The 24,770-nt window shown below is 34.6% G+C and overlaps 1 protein-coding gene across 4 annotated transcripts; it reads left to right on the forward strand.

Moving 5' to 3' along the window:
- The first annotated feature begins 1,760 nt into the window (after positions 1–1,760).
- On the forward strand, positions 1,761–23,438 carry LOC130801797 (uncharacterized). Of its 4 annotated transcripts, none has more exons than XM_057665685.1 (24): positions 1,761–2,000; positions 5,776–5,969; positions 6,085–6,963; positions 7,283–7,395; positions 10,045–10,253; positions 12,091–12,210; positions 13,143–13,268; positions 13,340–13,465; positions 13,782–13,837; positions 13,945–14,044; positions 14,940–15,057; positions 15,564–15,773; positions 16,411–16,735; positions 17,417–17,510; positions 18,241–18,349; positions 18,458–18,729; positions 18,816–18,943; positions 19,956–20,190; positions 20,295–20,483; positions 20,559–20,845; positions 21,725–21,932; positions 22,038–22,277; positions 22,693–22,778; positions 22,950–23,438. In XM_057665685.1, the coding sequence occupies exons 3-24, from the start codon at positions 6,113–6,115 to the stop codon at positions 23,101–23,103; spliced, it is 4,356 nt and encodes a 1,451-aa protein (XP_057521668.1). In that variant the 5' UTR covers positions 1,761–2,000; positions 5,776–5,969; positions 6,085–6,112; the 3' UTR covers positions 23,104–23,438. The 4 variants fall into 4 exon arrangements, with proteins under 4 accessions (XP_057521668.1, XP_057521669.1, XP_057521667.1 ...); XM_057665683.1 differs by lacking the exon at positions 1,761–2,000 and adding an exon at positions 2,942–5,668; XM_057665686.1 differs by lacking the exon at positions 5,776–5,969.
- The last annotated feature ends 1,332 nt before the right edge of the window (positions 23,439–24,770 follow it).

A 24,770-nucleotide genomic window follows, 5' to 3' on the forward strand; every position in this document is an offset into this window, starting at 1 on the left:
CTTAAGAGTTTTTTAAAGAAAAAAATAAATAATAATAATAGATTAACAAAGATAATAAATTGTCTAAATGAAATAAAAAAATAGTTAGAATGTATAAATAAAATTAAAATAAAGTGATAGATCATCATCCAAAAATAAAAATAATGCAAATTAAGTGAGATTTACCAAAATGACAAATGATGAAATTGAGTGGGATGGAGGGAGTACTTGTTAATGATATTGATATTCGATTTCAAAGTAAATCTACTGAACGAGAGGGACCGTGTGAGATTTGATTTTAGGACTTTGTTCGAAAAATAGTTTATTTGACGTAGTTGAGATAATACTCAATTTTCGCTTAGTTAGTTGACTTTTTGGTTGCATTTTGGCTTTTTACTTGGTTAAAAAATCTAATTAAGAAACTAATTTGATTGACTTTTTATATTATCTTGTTGGTCTACTTTTTTATTTAATAAACAACTAATAGTTTATATATAATATTATTAAACATCTCCTTAAAACAATTAACTTATTTAGCTAGTTTAAAAGTCAATAATAAATTTTCAACAATTTAACTGATCAAACAAGTCAATTAAATAATTGAACAATTATTTGCCAAACATCCGTATATTGTTAGTTTTTGAGATGATTATCTAAATCTTGCATATCTTAATTATGTTTACTTTCAACGTTTTTAATCATCCACGTTAGTTAAGTAAGCAATTTTAAATGTTTATTCACTTCAAAATATGTTTTATTAATACAACAGACTTTTACCAAAATATTCACTCATTCAAAAGAGTTATTACTCCATTTACATTTATTTATTCTAACAAAATGTTCACACAATTTTCTTTGTTTAAGAAATGTATTACTCGGTCTACATTTATTTAATTAAATAATGACCTACTAATATAATATAATTAAAAATTACTAACTCGTCTTAAACCTAATTATTAATTTATTCTTGTCTTGTTGGCCAATTACTATAATAAATTGTCAAAAATCAATATCTAATTTCTTCAATTATTTTATAAACAACTGACTTATCCAATCAGCTTAAAAGTCAATTAATTTAAAAACAAAAAAAAATAACTAATACTATTAACTAAACAAACAAGCTAACTAAAAACCAAGTGTAAATTATGTTTCTCACTTGGCAACCAACCTTGCACCCTAAAGACAAGAAAAAAATAAGTTGGTATTGGTAGTTATTTGGTTTTATAGGTCAACACATATGGTAAAATATACAAAAGTCAAATTGCCAAATGGCATAAAACCACAAAACATAAAAGATTAAAAATAGTAAGAATAGGCAATCAATCAAGTACCAAAACAAAAAAGAAAGATAAAAGATTTTGTCCCTTTTTACTCTAGGAAGTATGTCACATTAATTTAGATATCATCATACACTAATTGTTTATTGAAACGGTCATAGACGATTTTAATTGGGTCAGTTCGAACTTTAAAAAAATAGCTTTTTACAATTTAAATTTTATTATTTTTTTTATATTTTTCTTTAATTAGCTACTTATATGAATTCGTCTCACAGTGAAACGGTCTCATATAAGACTTACCGTCAACATATTAGTTATACTTTATATATTTTTATTTTGTTATCTAAATAAATTATCATATTACTTTAACTAACTATATTCAATTTTTAAACTTTTGTGTTGAATTAAAATAAAGCTAAATGATTAAAACAGACAAATAAAAGTACTATATAAGGAGTATATATATGATAATAATAATAATAATAATAGAAAAAAAAAATAATAAAAAGACAGTTGGCTTCCAATAAAGAAGTTCATCACTATGGTATGTCGCAATCTGACGTAGCTTGGACTCGTTATACTTCTACTTACTCCCTCGCCGACTCTTACTCACTTCAACATTCAACCCAGCTTCTACTTCAATTCTTCTTCTATTTCTTCTAATAAATTAAATCCCCATTTCATTCTCGAGAAATTTCCTCCTTTTTGTCGCCATTGGAGACTCTGTTTCTCTCTCTTAATCTGGTATGCTCAATTCTTGCTTCCATTATTACTCTTCTTTTAGATTGTTTACTGTTTTAGTTGTTTAAATTTCAATCATGTGGGAGTAATGGTGTATATAATGTTTTAGGTGATTTAGGTTTTGATAAATAATCATATTTTTTTTTGTAGATTGCATTCTGTTTGGTTGTTTTGTTTGAATTGAATGTTTATTGGATGTGATTTTTGAAGTGAATTCCTGTTTTCTGTGCTGAATGATTTTCGTTTTGTTAGAGTGTATAACACAACCATCAACTTAAGCTTTTGATTGAGTTGTTTTCTTTACATGGTATCGGTTTGTTGTTGGGCCGCATTTAATCTTACCATCGGTTGAATGATCTTTAATTGGATGTTCATTTTCAATGAGGTTTGTAACCCATTTGGTGGGCTAAAAGTTTTAGGGACACTCACATGTGAGGAGTGTTAAATTGCCCATTATTAACCATATGCGAGTTGTCCTACATTGGAGAATTAGAAGAGACTTTATAAACTCGAGGAGTAACTCCTATTACTACCAATTGAGTTTAGCTGTGTACTTTCTTTTGTTTGTATGTGTTTTACCTCTTCTCCTCCTTGATTTTAGTATATAATATATCACGGGGTTCAGTTTAACTTCAAAGTTCAATTGTAAGGCATTGGTCTTACTCTACCACAGCTATATGCACTTCGAATTAATACTGTGAAATTGTTCTTGTTGTCATCTTCAGTGACTCAGGCTTGTTATGAGCGTCATTTTGTAAAATATTCCCTATATATTTTAAACAAGTAAGAGTTGGCAGGGTGTCGCGCCACGCTGGGTAGAGTTCATAAACAAGTCTAGTTGTTAGGACTTGATGGATGAAGGTGAATCGAGTGTTGCTGGATTTGTCTTTTTACAGTTTTACAATAGTGGCAGCTGTAAACTAAGGTATTGTTGATTGATTGTAAGTAGTTCCAAGAGCAATCATGCTTAGTGATTAGATCTACATCATCTCAAAATATAAATTGGGATTCATACATATATCAGTCGATAGTATGTGGATTTGTAGAAACTCATTTGTTGTATTAGATTTTTGTAAGGAAGATAATTAGTGATTCTCCTTTTTAATTGGTTCATTATTATATTTCCATTATACAAGTAAGATACATCTCGAGAAAGTTGGCCTCTTAGATAGTTTACCTAATCTTTGATATTAATTTGCATCTTCGTAGATTTTTGAATTGTAGTACCCGTTAGAGGGGAGAATGGCAAAACCTTAGGGCCATTTGGTCAGTAGAGTCGTAGAGATAAGCACATATTGTTTACTTCTCTCTGTTAGTCGGTGATTGCTGTGGGAAACAAAGGGTGTAAAATGGGGGTATCCCTTTATGGAGAAGTACACCAAAAGTATGAAGGAGATTGTTTGGGAACTACTGAGTTTTTAATTCCACTAAACGTATTGTGTTAGGTTATCAATTTAGACTTATCCAAGAAAGTTGAATGTGCAACTGAATAGGTAATTTAAGGTGTTATGATCCTCCATTCCAAAAGGACATTCCATATACTTTGTCTTCTGTGCCTTAATTTAAACACATTTGATTCTCTTACCTTAACTCCACCATTCTAGCTTAGAATTGAATTCATCTCTTATTTTGTAGGCCGGTAGTTTACCAAGCTTGCCTCTTGAAACCTACCCGCGGGCCTAAAATTTTATAAGCAGCCAACCTTAGTAGGCTCACTTGATTTGCTGCTACATGCCTTTTTAGAGGGCGGAAGTCTCAACAATCGGTCTTTTTTATATACAAAGAAGTATATAACTATATTTGTAGGTTTATATTTATTTGGTTACAACTTACGACGAAAAGATGAATTTTATCGACTTAAAAATGTGATTTGCTCACATATTTTTAATAATAGTTATAGGATAATAAAATGAACTGCTCCCCATGAGCACTTGTACCCTATATAAACTTCACCTCCTCTAGTCATTCCTTTTTGTTCCTAATCCTTGCGTCCATTTTCACTCTTGTTATTCAAGTCATTTTCTGCCTACCTCATTCTCTTTTAATCTCTTTTAAAAGTTCCAAATTTTGACTTATTCAACTTGTGCATCACGTGATCATGCCACATAAAGGTTTTCCTCTCACGTAATTAACTAAAGTACCACCTTATAACTTTGTGTTTTTTTTAAATGTTTTTTAGCTGTAGCATTTCTGCTCAAATTGTGCTAGTTGCTTGAGAAAGATTGCAGGATTTTTGATTTCTTCCTTAGGTGACTCAGGTTTTGGGAGAAATGTTGCAACTAAAAAAGGCGGATGAAGTATAAGAGACAACATAGTAGTCATACTCAATATACTTTTTTAATCGGAACTTTAATTTCCTAAATAAGAATTGGTCTTTGTAAGGTGTGGGGAGATAAGGGGATACCTATTTCAAGGAAAGTCTAGCTATTAGTTCAGAAATTTTGAACAATGCATTCAAGGAGAAAACATATCATGATTAATACATGAGAGTTGCGTACTGTTGGTAAAATGTTCAGAAGGAAGAAATATTCCTCGTGATTGAAAGATGAATGATCAAGTCACAAATGTGTGCGTCAAAAAAGATAGAAAGTTTTTGTCAAAAAGGTAGAAAAGTAAAATGGAAATAAGTCTTCCTGTTATGGTAAAATATACTATAGTTCCATTTAGAGGTGAACTGCTATGCTACCATTCCGGGTCAAAGTGACAAATGGCAAAAGAAATAAAAACTGAGTGAGTAAATGTATGAAAAAAGAGGCCAAACGGCATTTATTCTTTGACTAGAAAACTGAAAGCCAAAAGAAAAAGGTGAGTTTATCCTTCAACTCCCTTTATCTTCCCATAATTTGAACAAATTCATAACACACTAAAAAATCCAAACCATTTGATTTCATTCTCAAGAAATTTCCTCTCTCGACTCTCTTTCTTACTTTGGTATGTGAAATTCTCACTTCTATTCATCATCTTGTGATTGATCACGTTTTCAATTTCTCCAATTATCTGAATTTAAATCCTGTAGTATAAATGTGCTGTGATTTCGTTTTAGAGAAAATTATTCTGTCTTTCCTAATTTCTTTTTGATAATTATTAAATAAGACTGATAGATTGTCTAAATTGAATTGGATGTTATTATGATGGAAGCTTTAAGAAAAAATCTATTTTCTCTGTTGAATATTTGCATGCTCTTGTTGCTTCGTTGCGAGATTTAATTTTAAAAACTAAGTTGTTCGTAATGCAGGATTTTAGTTCCTTGTAAAGAATTGATTGGCTGATTGGTCTATTTGGATGTATGATCACCAAGGAATTTTGAAATATTAAGAAATTGTGTGCTGATTTTTTTGTGCATGAAAAAGCAGTTGCTTCAAATTAATTGCCATTATAAGTAATCTTACTCTACAACTATCTCCTCATTGAGTTGAGGCTTTGACATTGCTGTTGGTGTTGTTGTCATGGTATGAACAAGTTTTAGTAGTTAGCACTTGATGGATGAAGGTTAATCTAGTGTTTCTTTGGAGGACATATATGCCATTTGATGAGTTAGAAGTCATTGTGGAGACCGATGTAGAGTAAGATAAAGGTATTGTTGATTTGAATGTAATCACGTTCTGCAACCATGATTCTTGGAGCCACACTATCTGAAACCGAAGTTATATATTGAGATTCGTACTTTGATAGTAAGACATTGTATAATAACTTATTTATCGGTGGATAGATGTAGATAAGAAGTAAGTTGTGCTATTACCATTACTAAATAAATCAGTATTTTATTCTTGTTGTACAGGGGAACATATCCACACCTGATGCTGGTCGGGATTCGGGAAGTTCAGATCCTCTTAGATGTCACTTTATCTATGATAATCCTATTACATCATTGCATCATCGTAAATTTTTAAATTGATTTCACTTAGAGGATTGAAAATATAACCTTGGGACTTTTTGGTTGGTAGAGAAAAGCAATCAACTGTTTCTTGAAAAGTATGGATTTGTTTTTTCAACTTTTTAACGTCTTTCAAAAAACTTGTTCCTGGAGAATGTGCTTGCTTTGAGTTTCTCGGTTGATTTCCTAAAAACAGTGTCTTCTTGTATGTAGGATATTCCTGCTGAATTCTGCATAGTGGATGCGGATGCCGCCTCTGTATCATTGGTATCTCTATTACTGTCTTCTTTTGGCACAGATTGTAGTTTTGGAACTTGGTGGTGTTTGTGGCTGGTATAGAGGGGGTGAAAATGGTATTGAAGTTTCTTTTGGCGATACTGCTGTGCCAAATTCGAGTGACACTTTGGTAGGTAGAATTGGTAAATATGAAGAAATATTGGAATTTATGTCCTCACCAGTCAATTTGGTTTCTTGTGAAGACCTTGAAGGCGTTGGGTCTTTTAATACTACTTGTCTTCTTAATTCAAATGTACGTTTGAGTTCAAGCATTTATGCAGTTGGAACTGGAAACCTGGAGATACTACCTCATGTGTCAATTGTATGCCCCTTTGAAGGATGTTCTATAGAGTTCAATGTATCTGGAAACGTGAAAGTGGGACCTAATGCTGCTATAATTGCTGGTTCTGTTATAATTGCTGCTCATAGCTTGAGCATTGGTCAGAATTCTTCTGTAAACGCTACATCCCTCGGTGGAAAACCACCTGCACAAACTAGTGGCACTCCTGTTGGCTATGATGGAGCTGGTGGCGGTCATGGAGGCCGCGGGGCTTCTTGCTTAAGAAATGAGCAAATAGATGCTTGGGGTGGAGATGTTTACTCATGGTCCAATGTGTCTGAGCCGTGGAGCTATGGGAGCAAGGGAAGTGGTAGATCTGCTCAAAATCCTTTTGGAGGGAGAGGTGGAGGACGTGTAAAACTCATAATAAACGATGAGTTGTACCTGAATGGATCTGTAATGGCTGAAGGTGGTGATGGAGGTATTAGTGGTGGAGGAGGTTCTGGTGGGAGCATCATCATAAATTCTTATAAGTTGTGAGTACATTTTTTGTTCTAATGGTCTTTAGGATGAGTATCTAGTTCTCCATTTGTTTCTTTTAGAAGGCATGCATATTACATTTATTGTTTATTAAAAATTTCATTGGTAACAAAAGATTGACATTTGATATTGCATACAAAATACAAGCTTTGCTTTCTAATTCCAATGGCAATTTGAATTTTAGGCTATTTGTATACTATAACTTCGACTGTAATTGTGCATTAATACATCAAAAACATTATTATGTTTTGCTCTGTGAGTGTTTTCTAAATATTCTCTTTCTAGTAGTTATATTAACTGACAATTGGCATTTAGGAAAGGCCTTGGTACTATTAGTGCAGCTGGAGGACAAGGATGGGGAGGAGGAGGTGGTGGAAGAATATCACTACACAGCTATAGCGTACAAGATGTTAAAGTTACTGTGCATGGTATGTACTGGTTATAAAAAATTTTTTTCTCGGAGAAAATGAAAAATAAATTCCTAGGTGTTCAGTTTTTTTAGTCTGATATGTGAACTCCTTTTAATGCTATACTTTTTCCTTCTATTAGCTTGCATTGCGTTTTCCTATTCTGTCGAACATTTCTGGTTTGTATACTTGAAATAGCCCAAAAATTATCCGCTTAATTAATTGTATTTAATTAAGTGTATCTGGGATTAGTATTTCTTAAGCGTGATATTTTATTGGGACTTAGTAAAATATTTTAATACATTTGGGTATTAGTCGTAATTATTTTGGGACAAAAAGTAAGTTATACGATAAAAATTGGGTATAATCGAAAACAGATAAAAATTTGGTAATATCATTTGATGACACACATGCAATGACTAATGTGTCACATAGTTAGGTGTTAAAGGACATTAATCCTTATCACTCTTCACCAATATCAGTAAAAGAAGTCCCATACCATTCCATTATCAAAAAGAAAGTCCCATATCATTCCATTATCAAAAATATAGTCATCATCTACCTCATTTTATTCATTTAAAGAAAGACCAAAAATTAGAATCACTTTATACTTCATATACTTTGATTCAAATCTGAAGTTAGAGTATTTGTTTATCAATTGGGTAATTAGTTCATGTATTGAAGTTGGATTCGTTTGGGTTCTCTTTGAGTTCTATTTCATGTGGTAGTATTTGATTAGTGGTTACAATTTGGGATTTTGATTCATGTTCAAAGTTGAGAGTAATGTTCATTTCATTGGAACAAGATTCTGTCCGTTTGTTCTTGTCTATTTTCGTGACAGTTACAGTCATTTCTGGGTTCTGGAGTCTTCATCAGAATTGTAGAGCTTCGAGTTGCGGTCGCGTGGGCACTTGAATCGCCCCAAAATGAGTTCGTATGAGGGAGTTATGACCAAAATACTAACAGACTATCGTGAAAATCAAGAATAGTCAATTATGTGATTAATTGTTCAAATTGGAATTTCAATTGGGTATTCCTTTAATCTAGTATTTAGGATTATGTTATATTTCTTTATTGGGTAATTATGGATGGTATGAATTTGTTGAGTATCATTGATGGCGATGCAAAAAGGGAGCTAGGATTGTTATCTTTTGGAGTTAGAAGTTGATGCACACAAGGTGTTTGTTCAAATGCATCAATGATATTCTATGGTTTTCTAATCTGATTTTTGGTAGAAGAATTTACTCGTAAAGGTAACCTACAAACATCTAATATCTTTTAAAGCTAATTTAAGTATTTTTATGTTCAATCGATGATGGGAAAAATATTGGTTTGATTTCTTTGTTTATGTAATAATATTATTAGTATTATAAAATGATTTTAATAAAAATTAATCATGTTATAAAAATTATTTTGATTAAAAAGTATGTTAATATTGTATTTATTTAAAGAGATTACAAAAGCATGTTTTGTATGTTATTGACTTATAAGATATGAGTCTTGAAATATCGTATTATGAAAATATTGTTTTGTTTTATATTGAAATATTCGACATTGAAAAATGTCCTTTTTTGGGAATTGGCAACGGATATTTATATCCGGATTATTATGAAATCCTATAGCTTGATAATAGGTACTGGTTATTCGGATCGATCTCGAGCCCCCGATCTCGTTTCGTTCTTGCAAGAACCATATTTTCGATGATGACGATCACCCGTGTTCTCAGGATTTAGATCAAGCCTACTTCCTGACGGTCCATATATTCCCACGTTTTAAACTGTTGTTACATTATTTTTTTAATATGAGTTTTGAATAAATATGTTTGGTATATAAAGTTTTGTTTATTTCGCAAATGAAATCATGTTTCATTTTCCGTATTGTTTCGCTATTGACTTGTAAAATAATAGCCGCATTTTGATTTTCGCTATTAACTTGTAAAGTTATAGCCGTGTTTTTATTCACTAAGAACCAAAGGTTCTTAATCGTATTTCTGTCGATACCAAACGGTCTTTTATAAGAGTTTGGGTTTTGATAAATTAATGTTTCATAAGGAGATATCAAATGAGCAAAAGATTAAATTGGAGATGTTTTTTAATGACTTGTATATAAATGTAATAGTTTGTTGGATTACTCAACAATTCAATTGTTGACAGTCTTTGATGGGGCCTATCCTTTACGGGGGATAGATGCATTTTCAGGTTAGCTCTGCTTTGGAGACGATGCCTACTTGTATTATGTGTTACGTGCGAGGCGAGGACTTCTTTTGAAATTCATAATGTAAATTAGATATTTGTAAATTAAATTGAAATAATTTTATAATGTTTTGTAAATAGTATTCACTTATTTAATGTAAAAAGTTTTAAATACTCTGATATTGGCTTGCTGTGGCTATCGAGCCACAGGTCGGATTCAGCCCAGACTTCAATAAGTCTTCCGCTGTGCTTTGTAGACAATATTATTATACTGTTTAGCTGGGTTGGGCTGTTTCATTACTTGGAGGGTCGAACTTATATTTGTTACGCAAACAATTTGCAGAATATCTATATAGTAAAATGGCTGACCCATCAAGTATGGTGATATGGATTAAACTTGTGTTTATACTGTATGCTGATATAGATTTTTTCATGGTAACATTGGTCTGTAAAAAGTTTTTGGTCTTTTCTTTGCCAGGTGGTCTAAGTATCGGGTGTCCAGAAAATGGTGGAGCAGCAGGAACTTATTATGATGCTACTCTTCTCAGCTTAAGAGTTGGCAATGACAATATCAGCACAGAAACTGAAACTCCTCTCCTGGATTTTTCTACCACTCCTTTATGGTCCAAAGTCTATATAGAGAACAGTGCAAAGGCTTTGGTTCCACTCCTGTGGACCAGAGTTCAGGTTTCACCTCTTTCTACTTCATAGTCTATACTGTGTTACTAGGCATAGTATTGGTACTGTATTCTCTTAGAGTGTGTTTGGATAACATTGTAGGAAGGAAAGGCGGGGGAAGGAAAAGGAGGGGAGGAGAAGGAAGGGAAGAGGAGAAAAATAATCGTGTTTTCCTACCAAATCTTCTAATGTTGGAAGAATTTGTTTAGTACAAAATGTAAGAAACTTCTCCTCTCCAATTTTCTCCCTTCCATTTCCCTCCCCTCCCCTTTTAGTATCCAAAGGAGGGAAATGTCATCCCTCCGTTTTTTCCCCTTCAGTGGCTCCCAGAATTTCCACTTATGTAGTCCTTCCGTCTCTTAAAGGTTTCCCCATTGACTACAAAAGCTCTCACATATATTTGTCAGTGGGGTAATCCTCTATGGGGTGGGAGTATAGTTTCTTTCCATTCCAATTGCAAGTGTTGCCTCAGAATTATTAAGGTGTGTGGATATATGCTCTTCAGGCTGACTCATTATGATGTGAAGATTAGATGGAAACTTCTGATGTACAAATGTAAATATCTAGTGAGTAACTTAGTATTTGAAATGTGTAACAACCCAATCCCATTCGAGACGGTGGTAGCTAGATTGGCTCCACAAACCAACACAAATTTTTGTTGTCCTCACTCGGGCGCATTTAAGGAATTTCCAACAAGGTCACCTTTCTTAAGACTACTCCACACTAAGAACACTTAAGCAGAGCAATTGAGCTTATTGAAAAGAAAATGCACCTCGTTGGTATGAGTATTAGTATCTATCCTTTGAAACTACTTTTTTTTCCTTCCTTATCTCAACTAGAGGTATTACAAAATGTGTCCTTTTTGTTTTCTTTTTTTCACTATGATTGATCTGCTACCTGTAATATTAAAATTAATTCATCTCAAGTTTTGTTACTCATAACTCTCTATGAGTATCCGTCATTGTATCTACACCGGTTGCATAGACTATTCCAGGGAACCAAGCTTAATAACGAGGCGTTTGCCTTTCACAAAACGAAATAATGGAGAAGGAAAAAAAGGCAGACTCCTCATCTGCCAGGCTCACACTAGGTGGATATTATCCTATTCAGTACTTAAATCTCTCTTTTTATTGTAGAATTTCCTGCTATAACTTTTCAAGAGAATAGATGAATCTCTCGTTCCTTATCTTAAAAGAGTTCTCTATCCCTTTGAATTAGAAACAAAGGGATATAGTTGTTATTAAGTTTTTGGTTGGTGAAGAAGACAAATAACAAATGGATGGAAGAAATATGTGGATGAGACTGAGAGAGAGAATGAGTTTGTTTAGGAGATTAAAAGAGATTGTGTGAGACCATTAGCAAAATAGGAGATGTGACAAATTCAAAGGAACGGAGGGAACACTACCTTGTAGAAAATAAGGCAGTTCAGAATATTTAATCTATCCGTACTAATTAACCTTGGCTCTTTCTGGTATAGTCTCTCTATAGGTCTTGACCTGCGGCAATTCAGCTTCTTAAGCCTCCACAACAGTGGATTCCAAACTAAGCTTGCTATATTTTTATGTCTTAGTTTGAGCTTGAGCCTTTGCATATCAACTTTCATTGTGGTAGGCCTGCTTTCGAGCTTGGTAACTTTGCTGCTGATGATTCTTGGTGATATTTTTCAAGTTCCCATGGAAATATCTGTCTTTGTTATTGTTATTATATGGGCCTTTTGTTGTTTTATTAGTTGAAGAATGGATTCTAATGAACCTTTATGCCCTAAGAGATGCTTATAATACCTTTAATTTGTTTTACCAATGTCTACTTCTGCTATTACTAAAGGCTCTTAATCTTCATTGTTTAGCTGAGAGGCCAAATAAGCGTACTTAGCAAAAGTAGTATCAACTTTGGGCTCAAAGAGCACCCTATCTCGGAGTTTGAGCTTGTTGCAGAAGAACTACTTATGAGTGACTCCAAAATCCAGGTGTGGAGGTTTACTTTCCCATTTTGATCTAAACATTTTTTATTTCAAAAGTCTTGTTTGCATGTCGTGTTTCTTCAGCATTTGCAGTAGTTTTCTGCCACTGTTATATGAATGGATGGCATAAAATTGCATTTTTTACCTGGAATTTGGAGTGGCCTTTATTGGACCTGATTTTTATTTTTTTAATGAGGTGGGCTTAGTAGTTAGTGAGACTTCAATGTTTTTGAATATATCTTTTTGATTGTGATGCTGGTTATTCATATTACAAAATAACCTGCACTTTAAATTCATATTTACTACTACCTTAAACTTTAACCAGATGCAAAATTGCTAGTATATGTAGTTGCCTTGACCCCCAAGGACTGGCAATATCAATTTCAGTTATCATTATGACACAGGAGGGGGCAAACATTTTCGTACATTTTGTGTACACAAGAGGGGGCTTTTAGAGACTTTATAGTTATTTTGAACATTGCATTGACCAGTAAAGTGGAGACTGTCTCTGGGGGAATTCTTTGTCTTCGCTTCGTTGTCAAAAAGGATTGCATAGTGGTTGACTTTTGTTTTAGACCATTTCGTTTGAATTCATTTCTTTTTGCTGGCATGAATTCCTGTTCAGTTATTTTTAAAAAACATCTCTTTTTCTTTTCATTGTCACTTTTATATTGGCTTCCAAAGTCCAGTTCCATGATAGTTTATGTTGTTTTACAAATGTGTTGCATTCAAAACTTCGATAGGTCATGACTCATGACCTCACTGATTTTTGGTTCTAATACGTGACGAGAAGAGCTTGTTTTTCTTTTCGTAATTGAATTCTTTAGCATGATCAAACTAGGCTTTAACAGTTTCTTGTCATGTTGAGTAGAAATTATGAAAATTTACATTTTTTCTTCGCTCTACCTGATTTGGAGTTTGCCTTCTTCTGAGTGAAGGTCTATGGGGCTCTGCGAGTGATTGTCAAAATGCTGCTAATGTGGAACTCTGAGATCCAAATTGATGGAGGCGATGCTGTTGTCTCAACTTCTGTCCTCGAAGTTAGAAATCTTGCTGTTTTGAGGGTATGCATCTTATACTCCTGTGATATTTCATGTCATCAATAGTCGGGCAAATCTCAAATTTTTCAATGCAGGAGTGCTCTGTTATATGTTCAAACACAAATTTGGCGTTGTATGGCCAAGGACTACTAAAGTTGACTGGTGAAGGTGACTTAATCAAAAGCCAGCGTCTGCTTCTGTCACAGTTCTATAACATCACCGTAAGGATCCCGTTTCAGCATTGTTCTCTAAAGCTTTGTGTGCTTCAGTGAGGAATTTTTTTTTAGAATTTGCATACTGCAACTTTTGTGGTTCCTTCTTTTTTAGTCTATAATTCTATATGCTGATGGTTTCACTCAAAAAGATAAGGGGTGTTTGGCAAAAAAAGTTATTAGGTAATTTTAGCTTATTTTGATACAAATAGAGGGTTGGATGGTCAAACTATTAAACTGTGTGGGATTGCATCTTTTTTTCCAACATGTAGCTGTTTCCAGCTTCATACTTATATCCTTTTTACTGCAATGATTTCTTTTGCAGCTTGGATCGGGTTCATTACTCCAGGCACCATTGGACAACGATGCTAGTAAAATCATGTGATTATATTCAATTCTATACTTGTTTATGATGATTGACTACAGTTGAGGAGTTGACCTAGCTCTGCAATTTGGTTCTAATTTCCAATCTTAAATATTTGATGCAGTGTAACGGAATCTCTTTGTGAAAGTCAGACATGCCTAATGGATTTGATAAGTCCACCAGATGATTGTCATATTAACAGTACCAGTTCTTTCTCACTCCAAGTAAGAGGAATTTTCCATCTGGTTTTCAGTTATAGAGGATTCTCAATTTGATCCTTTTTTCAGTTTGTCGTTTGGATCTTGGGAGTCGAAGCTTCACATTTTCAGCTCCTTTTGCCTACTGCTTTTGTTGTTTCTATCATATCAAGAATTATTAAATTTTAAAAAATATTTCTCCCATTGTTTCATATGAAGTCTTGAATAATTTTGCAATCTTCTTGTTAGTGGTATACTTTGGTTTCCTAATTTTGGCTGCTATTACTTTGTTGTGTTCATTGTTCATACAGGAAAAACTATCAAAATTTCCACTTGTTTTTTCTTTTTTTAAAGCTCTAGGAAACCTTATTTGGGCCAAGAATGATTAGGTTTTTGCTTCTTTGATAGGTTTGTTGAATGATACTAAAACAAAGCATAATGCTTCGTCAAGATCTCTTTTCCTGCCCTCACACATATTTTGCTAAAGTTAAAATCTCACAACATCTGTTTCTTTGCTGGTTATTTTGCCCACCATAGAGCATTTAAGGAGGCAAACCGTGTTTTTTTGGGGTGTGTGTGTGTGTGTTTGTTTGTGTCTGTGAACAATTAACAATATATCTAATACTCCTAACTTTAAAATTCCTTTTCTGGGGTTTTTTACTAAAAGCCAAGAAAAAATAAGAGTTATGTCCTAACTAAGTGACCAGATATGACTAGCATTAGATAGGGCATGAGGACAGCTAGCTTTGTGAGGCAATATCCCCTTTTAGAGAGTTGCCTTATTCTAATGCGATGGCCCTTCTCGACAAATGTCACATCTTAAAATGTTGCTTTTTAATTCAGTACTATTGGCATCTACAGTCTCTTGGAGCTGGTGATGTACAACGGGAACATTTATTCCCTGCATATTTCAATGTGGCAGATATGCCGTGTCGAAGACATTCTTATTGGTGGTACAGTCAAAGGAAGTATAATCCACTTTCATAGGGCGAGGACCATTGTTGTTAGTGCTGATGGGATGCTAACAGCCTCGGAGCTTGGTAATAAGGACTCTATTATTTCCATTCTTTTTACTCAATTTTCTTTAATTGTCTTACAAGAAGCTATTTCTAAGATTTCTATATTGCTCTTAGTTGGCGTTAGAGCATGACTATCCATATAAGAAGGGCTCACAAAATTTGGTACATTTTTTTAGTATTCTATTCTTTAGTGAAGTCTGCTCTAAATTGGTGAACTACTTTGTAAGAACTGACATGTGGTCTACAGAAAAAGACGTGACTTTAGAGATTGCTTTTTACACAATTTTGGTTGTAGCTAAACTACCATGTTCTTACAACTTGTATCCATGAAAGCATCTTACGTGTTCTAGAAGAAATTTCATTTAGTTGTTGAGGTGGTATTTCATTGTCACTTTTTTTTTGCTGAGCGCATAAACTTACATCTGAATATATTGTGAATTCATATTTCTAAAAAAGAGAGTTAAACACCTTCTGAAGTTTTGAGAAAAACTTTTTCTGGTCTTTTGAACTCAATGCCTTTTTTCCAGGTTGCCGTAAAGGTATCGGTAAAGGACGATTCATAAATGGGGCTGGTAGTGGTGCTGGCCATGGAGGTAAGGGAGGTTCCGGAATATTCAATGGAACAATAACTGAAGGTGGGAGTAGATATGGAAATGCTGATCTTCCTTGCGAGCTAGGTAGTGGATCTGAGGGACCAAATGAGTTGTATGGACATGTGGCTGGGGGTGGAATGATAGGTAAGCATGCTTCTTCTTTTCGTGTGAGAGTTTACCAATACTTTCTTGCATTTCTTACGTCAACTAGAAAATGAAGCTCTTGCTTTATATTAGGATACCTGTGTTGAACATTTTTATACTCCCTCTATCCTACTCATATTGCTACACTTTCCATTTTGGGATGGCCCAACATTTCTAAAATTGGGAATGAGACCATGTCTTTTCTCCTCATCTAATCCATAAACTCTTTTCGTCTCATCCACAAACGTATACTCTCTTTCCATCTCATCCATACACCTTACATTCACTTTTCTTTTTTCTTTTTCTGCCATTTACTTACCAACACAATTCCAAAAAGATGAAGATTTTTAAATGGGGCAAAACCTCTGGGACTAAGGAGTCTACTGAAAAGTAGTTGATGCTGAAGGGGTAAAACTGAACACTAATACACTGCTCATTGCCGTGAAACTACTTTTGTTGTATAAAATGCCTCATATGTTTAAATGCTTCAATTTCGAACCCAAGAGTGTGTTAAATCTGGAACGTTCAAGTTTGAGCTTTTGAATTGTACTGATGCTTGTTAAAATACGTTTATTTGACAGCATTATTTTCAAACTTGTCATGGTTCAATAAAGAACTCCTTTTCTTTTGATTACAGTAATTGGGTCAATTCAATGGCCATTGTCCAGTCTTGATGTGTATGGATTTTTAAGGGCTGATGGTCAAAGTTACAGTCAAGAAATAAAGACCAGGGATGACACTTTGATTGGAGGTCTCGGTGGGGGCTCTGGAGGCACAATTCTTCTTTTTCTGCAAAAACTTGTAATCGCTGAAAAATCCAGCTTATCTGTTGCTGGAGGAAGAGGTGGTCCTCTTGGTGGTGGTGGAGGAGGTGGTGGAAGAATTCATTTCCATTGGTCTGATGTGAATACAGGAGATGAATACATTCCAATTGCAGTAGTGAACGGCTCCATCTATAGTGGGTATGTCCAAGCTCCATATGAATTGCGAGTTAAATTATTTTTCTTGAGTTTGAAAGGATTGACAAAGGCATATAATAATTGAAGCATCAACTTATGAGTTTGTTTCCTGTTATTAATTATTAAGAGCAAGTGTGCAACTGTATTTTAGCTCTAATTCCAAAACTGTACAAGAAGGATAAGGTTGCGTACATCTGACTCCCAACCCCATCGCATGTGGGAGTCACTTAATGGCATTGGCGCAATGAAATGTTGATGTTCGAAAACTGTAATTCTGTTGTGCATTGGCCGTGATAGATTTGCTCCCTTCATCCCATTATTCAGTTGATATCTACGTTTTAGAGATTATGGTGAATGCAAATTGTTTGTGGGTTCCAATTTTAAAGTAAAAACGTTCGAATTTTGATTTTAACTTAATTGTGGGAAATTAATAATTGGCTAACATTAGTAGCTCTTAAAAACGATGACATATGTTTTCCCTCCAAGAGAATGAACTTAGATTTTATTTCTCTTTCCCATCCTTTTTTCATGGTTTATTTTTGTTTATTTGTTCCATAATACCTTTTTTGAAAAGAAAATTCTCTTTTGGCCTTAGAGTAAGCGTATACTACTTAAAACTTAGTAGCATTTTTCCTATATCTCAATTGTTTGAATGACTTTTTCATCAATTATATGTTATACCAGAGGAGGAGCAGGGGACAGCTCAGGTTACTTTGGAGAAGAGGGCACAGTCACTGGCAAAGAGTGTCCTAAGGGCCTCTATGGTACATTTTGCAGTGTAAGATAATTTGCTGCCTTCTATTTCTATGCTTTAATGGTTCAACTAATGCTTATATTTTTCAGTACAAGGAAGTTTATTCTGTGCAATGAATAGGGCACGTGTTTCCCTTAATGCTACTACAGTCTACAGTAGCTCCCACCTTGGCTAGGCTCCTGACAGTGCATAAAACGATCTTCAATTTAATTCAAACAAGTTGCTGCATATTTTATTTGAGGCTGAATAGGTTGCTTGAGGCTTTATAAATGTGTGCTTCTTTATATCACATTGAACTTTGTTCATTTATATTTTCCTTTACTTGGATGACCTTGCCCTTCGTCATTGATATCTTTTCTCCCATCAAAAGACACGTGTGGGATGAATAAGTTTGTCCACGTGTAGAGTAGATCTCTGTTCCCCATCCCCCCCACCTTTCTTCCCTCTCTTTTTTTTAGAGCTCTTTCCTCCTTGATTCTTAACTAAAGAGTTTCAGTTTTTAGTATAATGCCCCAAATGCAATATTGACATATAAAAAGGTTCTTTTTCTAATTTGTGTGAATGGGTAATTTTCACATATGTTGTGTTTACTCTTTTTTATGCTTTTAGACTACTCACTTGACTAATTCTGATAGAATTTTGAAGTATACAAGATTAGCAGGGTTGTATCAATGTGAATGTTCATGCTAGGCTATGTCTCTTACCTAATACCAAAAGACAGTGTTGATTAGTTTGTATCTCCATGATCTTATAGGAGTGCCCTGTTGGAACTTATAAGGATAACGATGGCTCTGATGAACAGTTTTGTGCTCCTTGCCCTCAAGAATTGCTTCCCAACCGAGCAGAATACATTTACGTACGAGGTAGATATGCACTTTGCAAATGTTCTTCTGAACTCGTTCAAAGCCGTCCTCTACATCTCTCTTTTGAACTTTGTTAATATATTTTTAAATTTTGTATCAATGCTGCAGGTGGGGTGAGTCAAGCACTCTGTCCATACAAATGTATTTCTGATAAATACAGGATGCCACATTGTTTTACACCTCTTGAGGAGCTGATGTATCCATTTGGAGGGCCTTGGAGTTTTTCCCTTCTACTCTTATGCTGTTCGGTGGTCATAGGTTTATTGTTAAACCTGCTGCGAATAAAGTTAGTTGGTTCAAGTTCTGTGCATCATGAAACATACCCATTTGAGCAGCAACACTTTGATTACCAGTTTCCCCATCTTCTTTCTCTATCAGAGGTATGTTCTTGATGTATAACAAGTCTTCATCACAAGAGGATGGAAAGGTTTCAGTAATAACTGCTTATAATTACTCTTCAACTCAGGTTAAGGGACCCAGCAGAGCTGAAGAAACTCAAAGTCATGTGTATAGGATGTACTTTATGGGTCCAAACACATTCAGGGAGCCCTGGCACCTTCCATATTCTCCTCCGGATGAAATTGTGGATATTGTGTAAGATATTTAGTCTCCCTTAGTTTAGTGAGCACATACTGTGAATTCTGATGATAGTTTGACTTGCTCCAAGTTACTTATACAGATTACTTCTTCAGTGAGGGTGGCCAATTTAGTTCTCTCAAACTGAAAATTGATAAGAATTATGAAAGGTTGAAAGCCAAGTGGGAAGAGTAAAGTTTCTAGGGTTGCCAACATTGTGTGTGATGTACTGCGCTTTGTTGCTACATTTGAGTTCTCTATTCATAACAACTCTATAGATTATAATTAAATTAATCTAGGGGTGTTCACTTGCTTATCTACCTCATGTTTGAGAGTTTCTACCCTTCACCTTACTATTTCTGCTAACTTCTAGGTCTAATGATTCCAAATGTAGTAATTTTAAGCAGTTAACTAGGTTGGATTTAGAACTTCTATATGTACAACTTGTTTTTAAAATTTTAATTTTAAAGAAGGAACCTTCGCTAAATAATAGGACTTTTGGGATTGAAGTTTTTGCATTGTTGTTGTCGCACATTCACTAAATGGACATTTGTCCGGAAAAGAATGTGTTGAAAATTTCAGATCGAACCTCTTTGCTTTTTAACACCCTAGAATAGATACCACCCGTTTGCTCAATTAGCGTATCAAATAATGAGGAACTCAAGGATGCCTAGATTTCTTACCTCTTTGTATGGCGATCTGTAAAATGAGAATACTCGTCGAAAGTAAAAATAGTGTAGCCTAAATGATAAGTAAGGAGACTGGATAACTGTAGAAGCTCTCTTAGACGCTGATATATCAAATGTGCCAAGAGTCGTCAAGTTAATTTCGGACTAGCAAAACTGTAGTTCTGACGTATTTTGTTTCGGATTGGGAGACACTGAAAGGGAAAAGGGAAGGATTTTAAGATGACTTTATGATCCTAAATGATAGAAATGGAATGTAATTTATTCATTTTATCCAATTTTCTTCATCTAATCTGTATCCGCTTATTTATTATAACCTTTGAGCTTTTGCCATTTCCTTTCAGCTACGAAGACGCCTTTAACAGATTCATTGATGAGATTAATTCTATAGCTGCATATGATTGGTGGGAAGGCTCTATTCACAGCATTCTTTTTGTGCTTGCTTATCCTTGTGCTTGGTCATGGAAGCAGTGGCGTCGTAGGATCAAAATCCAACGTCTTCAGGAATATGTGAAATCTGAATATGATCACTCATGTCTACGCTCTTGTCGAGCACGGGCATTGTACAAAGGGATGAAGGTATTCAATTAAATTTTGTGATGAAAAATAAAAATTTATGTAGCAGCCAATATGCCCCCCACCCAAAAACAGATCATATTATCAGGAATCGTTGATCATTGTAGGTTGGAGGAACAACTGATTTGATGGTAGCATATATAGACTTTTTTCTCGGTGGCGATGAAAAGCGTGTAGACATTGTGTCAATTATACAAAAGAGGTTTCCCTTGTGCATAATATTTGGTGGGGATGGTAGTTATATGTCTCCTTATACTCTTCATAGTGATGCTCTATTGACCAACCTTGTTGCTCAGGTGTGTCTTCTTCCTCAACGCATTGTATTAGTAATGCATTTTATATAACCTTAAACATCTACATGTTTGTTACAGCATGTCCCAACTTCTATATGGAGTCATTTAGTGGCTGGTCTAAATGTTCAATTGAGAACAGTAAGACATGGATTCATGCGCTCGACAATTGCCCCGGTGATTAAGTGGATTAATAGCCATGCAAATCCTCAGTTGGAGTTTCATGGGGTGAGGATTGACCTTGGTTGGTTTCATGCCACTGCTTCTGGCTATAATCAGTTGGGTATTTGGGTAGTGGCGGATGATTGTACTGTTCGCAATATGCCTCAATCTGTCTCATTAAATGTCAGTGCTGATGAGTCTCCTAGGTAAGTTGCTTAGCCCTATTTTTCTAACTAGCTGAAGGACTAATGATCATTGTCTTGATAATCGACATATTTTCTTGTTTGCATTCCACCCTCACCATCTTTACTAGGGGCATTCATAACCGGGTACCCGGCGTTTCGGGTACCCGGAAAGGCGGGTATTTTTTTAACGGCCTGTGTCCCGACCCGATTTTTCCGGATACCTGGATATTGGGTACCCGGATAAATCGGGTCAGGGCACCGGGTACCCGATTTTAGAAGAAGATGAACAAGAAAATAATGTGCAGTAGAGTATGCATTTGCAAATTAAGAGAAATGTCAACAATAGAGAATACAAATATACACTACACGGGTACCCGTTGTAAATTAGCTCGCGGCCCATGACCCGACCCGGTTAAGGCGGGTTGGGTACCCGACCCGTAACTTATATTTTTTTTGAAATTATGACCCGCCATTTAAGATGCGGTTCAGGTCAAGCAGGTTAGGTTTTTTTGAACAGGCCTAATCTTTACTATATGTTATTAAATTATATCTAAAATATTGAATCTAATTACTTGGGCCTGTTCTCCCCAACTACTTATCAATTCTGCACAATTCAATTTAACACATCATTTCACTATCAGTCTATCACATAAGGTCACATTTAATTTCTCAATTTTTAATGGTCATTTAACTTTTTGGATACATAAGGTCACGTGTTGCATTTTCACAAAACCCATGTTGAGTATGTTAATCATATAAAAATGTGGAAAGCAAGTAGAAAGCTTCACAATAAGTGACAGCTACTTCAGAACTATCCTCTCTTATCCCGAAGCCGTAGTTGCATGTCTATTTTCCTCATATTTACCTAATTTGCTTTTATCTCTTTATTGTTCTCTTCAGGAGAAACGACAGAACAGTGGAAACACGGTATAGACAACTACAACAGACACAATGTTACGCAGGCCAAGTGTTACCTCGTAGGAGGGCTAGTGGGATAGTTAATGGAGCTTTAATTAATGATGTTACATTAAGCTCACTAGAATTTAGAAGGGACATTTTCTTTCTGTTTTCTCTGTTCCTGCGCAACACTAGGCCAGTTGGTTTTCTGGTTTGTGCCTATTTTATCTCCATGTACATTAGTGAAGTTCTAAAATTATTTAGATCTTCCTCTACAACGATAAATCTGTAATATTCTTTTGTTTATTATGTTCAGGATACTGTTCAGCTGCTCATTTTGATCATCATTTTGGCTGATCTTTCTGTCACCTGCCTAATGCTTATTCAGTTTTATTGGCTTTCTCTTGGAGCTTTTCTTGCTGTCTTGCTTATTCTTCCTCTATCTTTGCTGTCCCCCTTCCCTGCGGGCTTGAATGCGCTATTCAGCAAAGGGCATAGAAGGGCATCACTTGCTCGAATGTATGCATTGTGGAATGCTACATCTCTTTCAAGCATTGTAAGTTAGTGGTTTAATGAAACTACTTACATTGTTTGATTCTTGCAAACTTCTGTATCCTTGGTCTATACCCTATTTTGCTACTTGGGGGATTAACACAAATATTAAGGAGTAGTTTGGTTTGAATTGTGTGGATGATACTAAAAGAGGTGTTTGGATGAGAATTATAAAAAGTGGTGGGTCATTTTTATAAAAGTAAATGTAGCAAATTAGGCATGACAAATAAAAATAGAAATTGTAGCATATTCAAGGGGATGGAGAAATAATTCCTTACTTGTTTAGGAATGAAAAATGCATTTCAGCATGGGAAATCATGAATGAGTTGTACTTGTACCTGATTTCATTTTTTGATAGCTTACCTCAAATTGCTATTGATATTCTTGTTTAATCCCTTGTATCATTTTCCTTTTTACAGGTTGTGGCTTTTCTATCGGGCATATTTCACTACTCGATTCTCTCTATGCACAAGTCGGACGACAATAATGCTGGAAATGCTAAAAGGTCAAGCAACACAATTATTGAACTGTCCTTCAAAAACAAATCCAACTTTCCCTCATCTTTTCCACTATTTTATTTGTTGATCCGCAAATTTTCATATATTTTACTCCTTTATCGTTTACCATTACCCATATTCGAATTTCATTCTGACTTCTGAATCAATGCTTCTTACAGGGACGATGATATGTGGTGGCTTTTGCCGTCAATCCTGCTACTTCTCAAGTGTATTCAGGCTCGTTTCGTGGATTGGCACTTGGCAAACTTGGAAATTCCCGATTCTTCTTTACTCAACCCAGATCCTAAAGCCTTTTGGGCTCATGAATCATAGATTGCGGTTACACCAACATAGAGCAAGACCCCCCATGTAAATATACCCATTCTGTACAGAACTAGATCTGCAGAGTTGTGCAGTTTTTCAGCTGCAGCTAGAGTGAAAGTAGTACAAATGGTGGATTGACAGCATTATTCGAGGCCGACAGAAATCAGTTGTACCAGATTTTTTGTTTCTTCGTCACTGGCCGACATGTTTGCATTTTTGAGTCATATTACAGCCATTTTTCTCAGTGAGTTTATTATTTCAACAAATTGTCTGAATGAGCTTTAGTGTAACAATATACCTTGATGAGTTGATACTGCATTTTTTATTAAAATGAAAATTTTGTGTATTTGATATGGCCAGCACCCTATCTCAATATTCTGATATGTGTATGGTTGTTGTAGCAAAATTCGGTAAGTTATAAGCACAGCAGCTTTAATAAAGATGTATACTAAAGAGTATTTTGTAGTGAAGTAGCTTTCGCTACTAGATTTCTCATCGATGTTATTTTGGCCGCTACTTGCTCATATATGGAACATTAACTTCTAAATGATAGGATATTATGGTGAGGTTATTTATAATGGGATGATATGTACACTTACTTTCTTAAAGTGATTATTATACACAATTTAAAAGTAATTACTTTTTATAGTTTTAAAGTGATCACTTGCTCAGCTGGTCTTGGACGAGACGGCCTCATAATGACACCGTCAATTTGGGCCGGCCCAATTGTGCGTGTAACAACCTGGGCATTTTTTTTTCTTGGCATTTTTCAATTTTGATCTTAAAGGTATAAATTTTTGACCTTAAAGGTATCAATTTTCAAAATTGAAAAACACTCAGAAAATTAAAATGTTGTTACACGGGCTAATTGGGCCGACCCAAATTTACGATCTCATAATGAGACCGTCTCGTCTAAGTTCTAAAAATTTGAAACAAATAAGCAAAAAATTATAAAAAATTCAAAATATAGTAAAGTTTTGAAACTATTTTCCAAGATAAGTAGTTTTATTCCAGATCTGACATTTGAAATGTTCGCAATTATAACAGCGAACAAAGGCAGAGAGTTCAAAAAAGACAAAGAGTTTGTCGCGAACAAAGAAAGCTGTTGTTTTTAGAACGCATCTATTCGCTATTAGTAACAGCCAAAAAAATTGAAGGTCAAAAATAGTGGACGTCTTTGTTCGTCGTTAGTAACAGCGAACAGACTCTTTGACTTTTTTAACCTCCAGCCTTTGTTCGCTGTTACTAACAGCGAACAGCTCCAAACCACAACTTTGGGAAAAAACTGCTTACCTTGGGAAATAGTTTCAAAACTTTACCATTATTCGAATTTTTTATATATTTTTTTGCTTATTTGTTTCAAAATTTTCCAAGTCTTTGTGTCACTTATAAACTTAAAAGTGATCACTTATAATTTTAAAATGATCATTTAAAGAAATAAATTAATCCCATTAACTCTAATTTATAATTATTCAAGGTACAAATGTATAGAATATTTTCACGCAGAAAAAGTATATTACTAGATTAAGGTTAAATGTGTAATCAGATTGAGTAAGATTTTATTTGATTTGTTTCGTATATAATTTACCCTTTTAATTTATAATTATACACAATTAAAGTGTTTAAGAACTTCAAAAACTAGAGAAATTAATTAAAGAAATATTTTGTTTAAGTAT

Source organism: Amaranthus tricolor, chromosome 15 (assembly GCF_026212465.1).
Source record: "Amaranthus tricolor cultivar Red isolate AtriRed21 chromosome 15, ASM2621246v1, whole genome shotgun sequence".
Classification (NCBI taxonomy): Eukaryota; Viridiplantae; Streptophyta; class Magnoliopsida; order Caryophyllales; family Amaranthaceae; genus Amaranthus; species Amaranthus tricolor.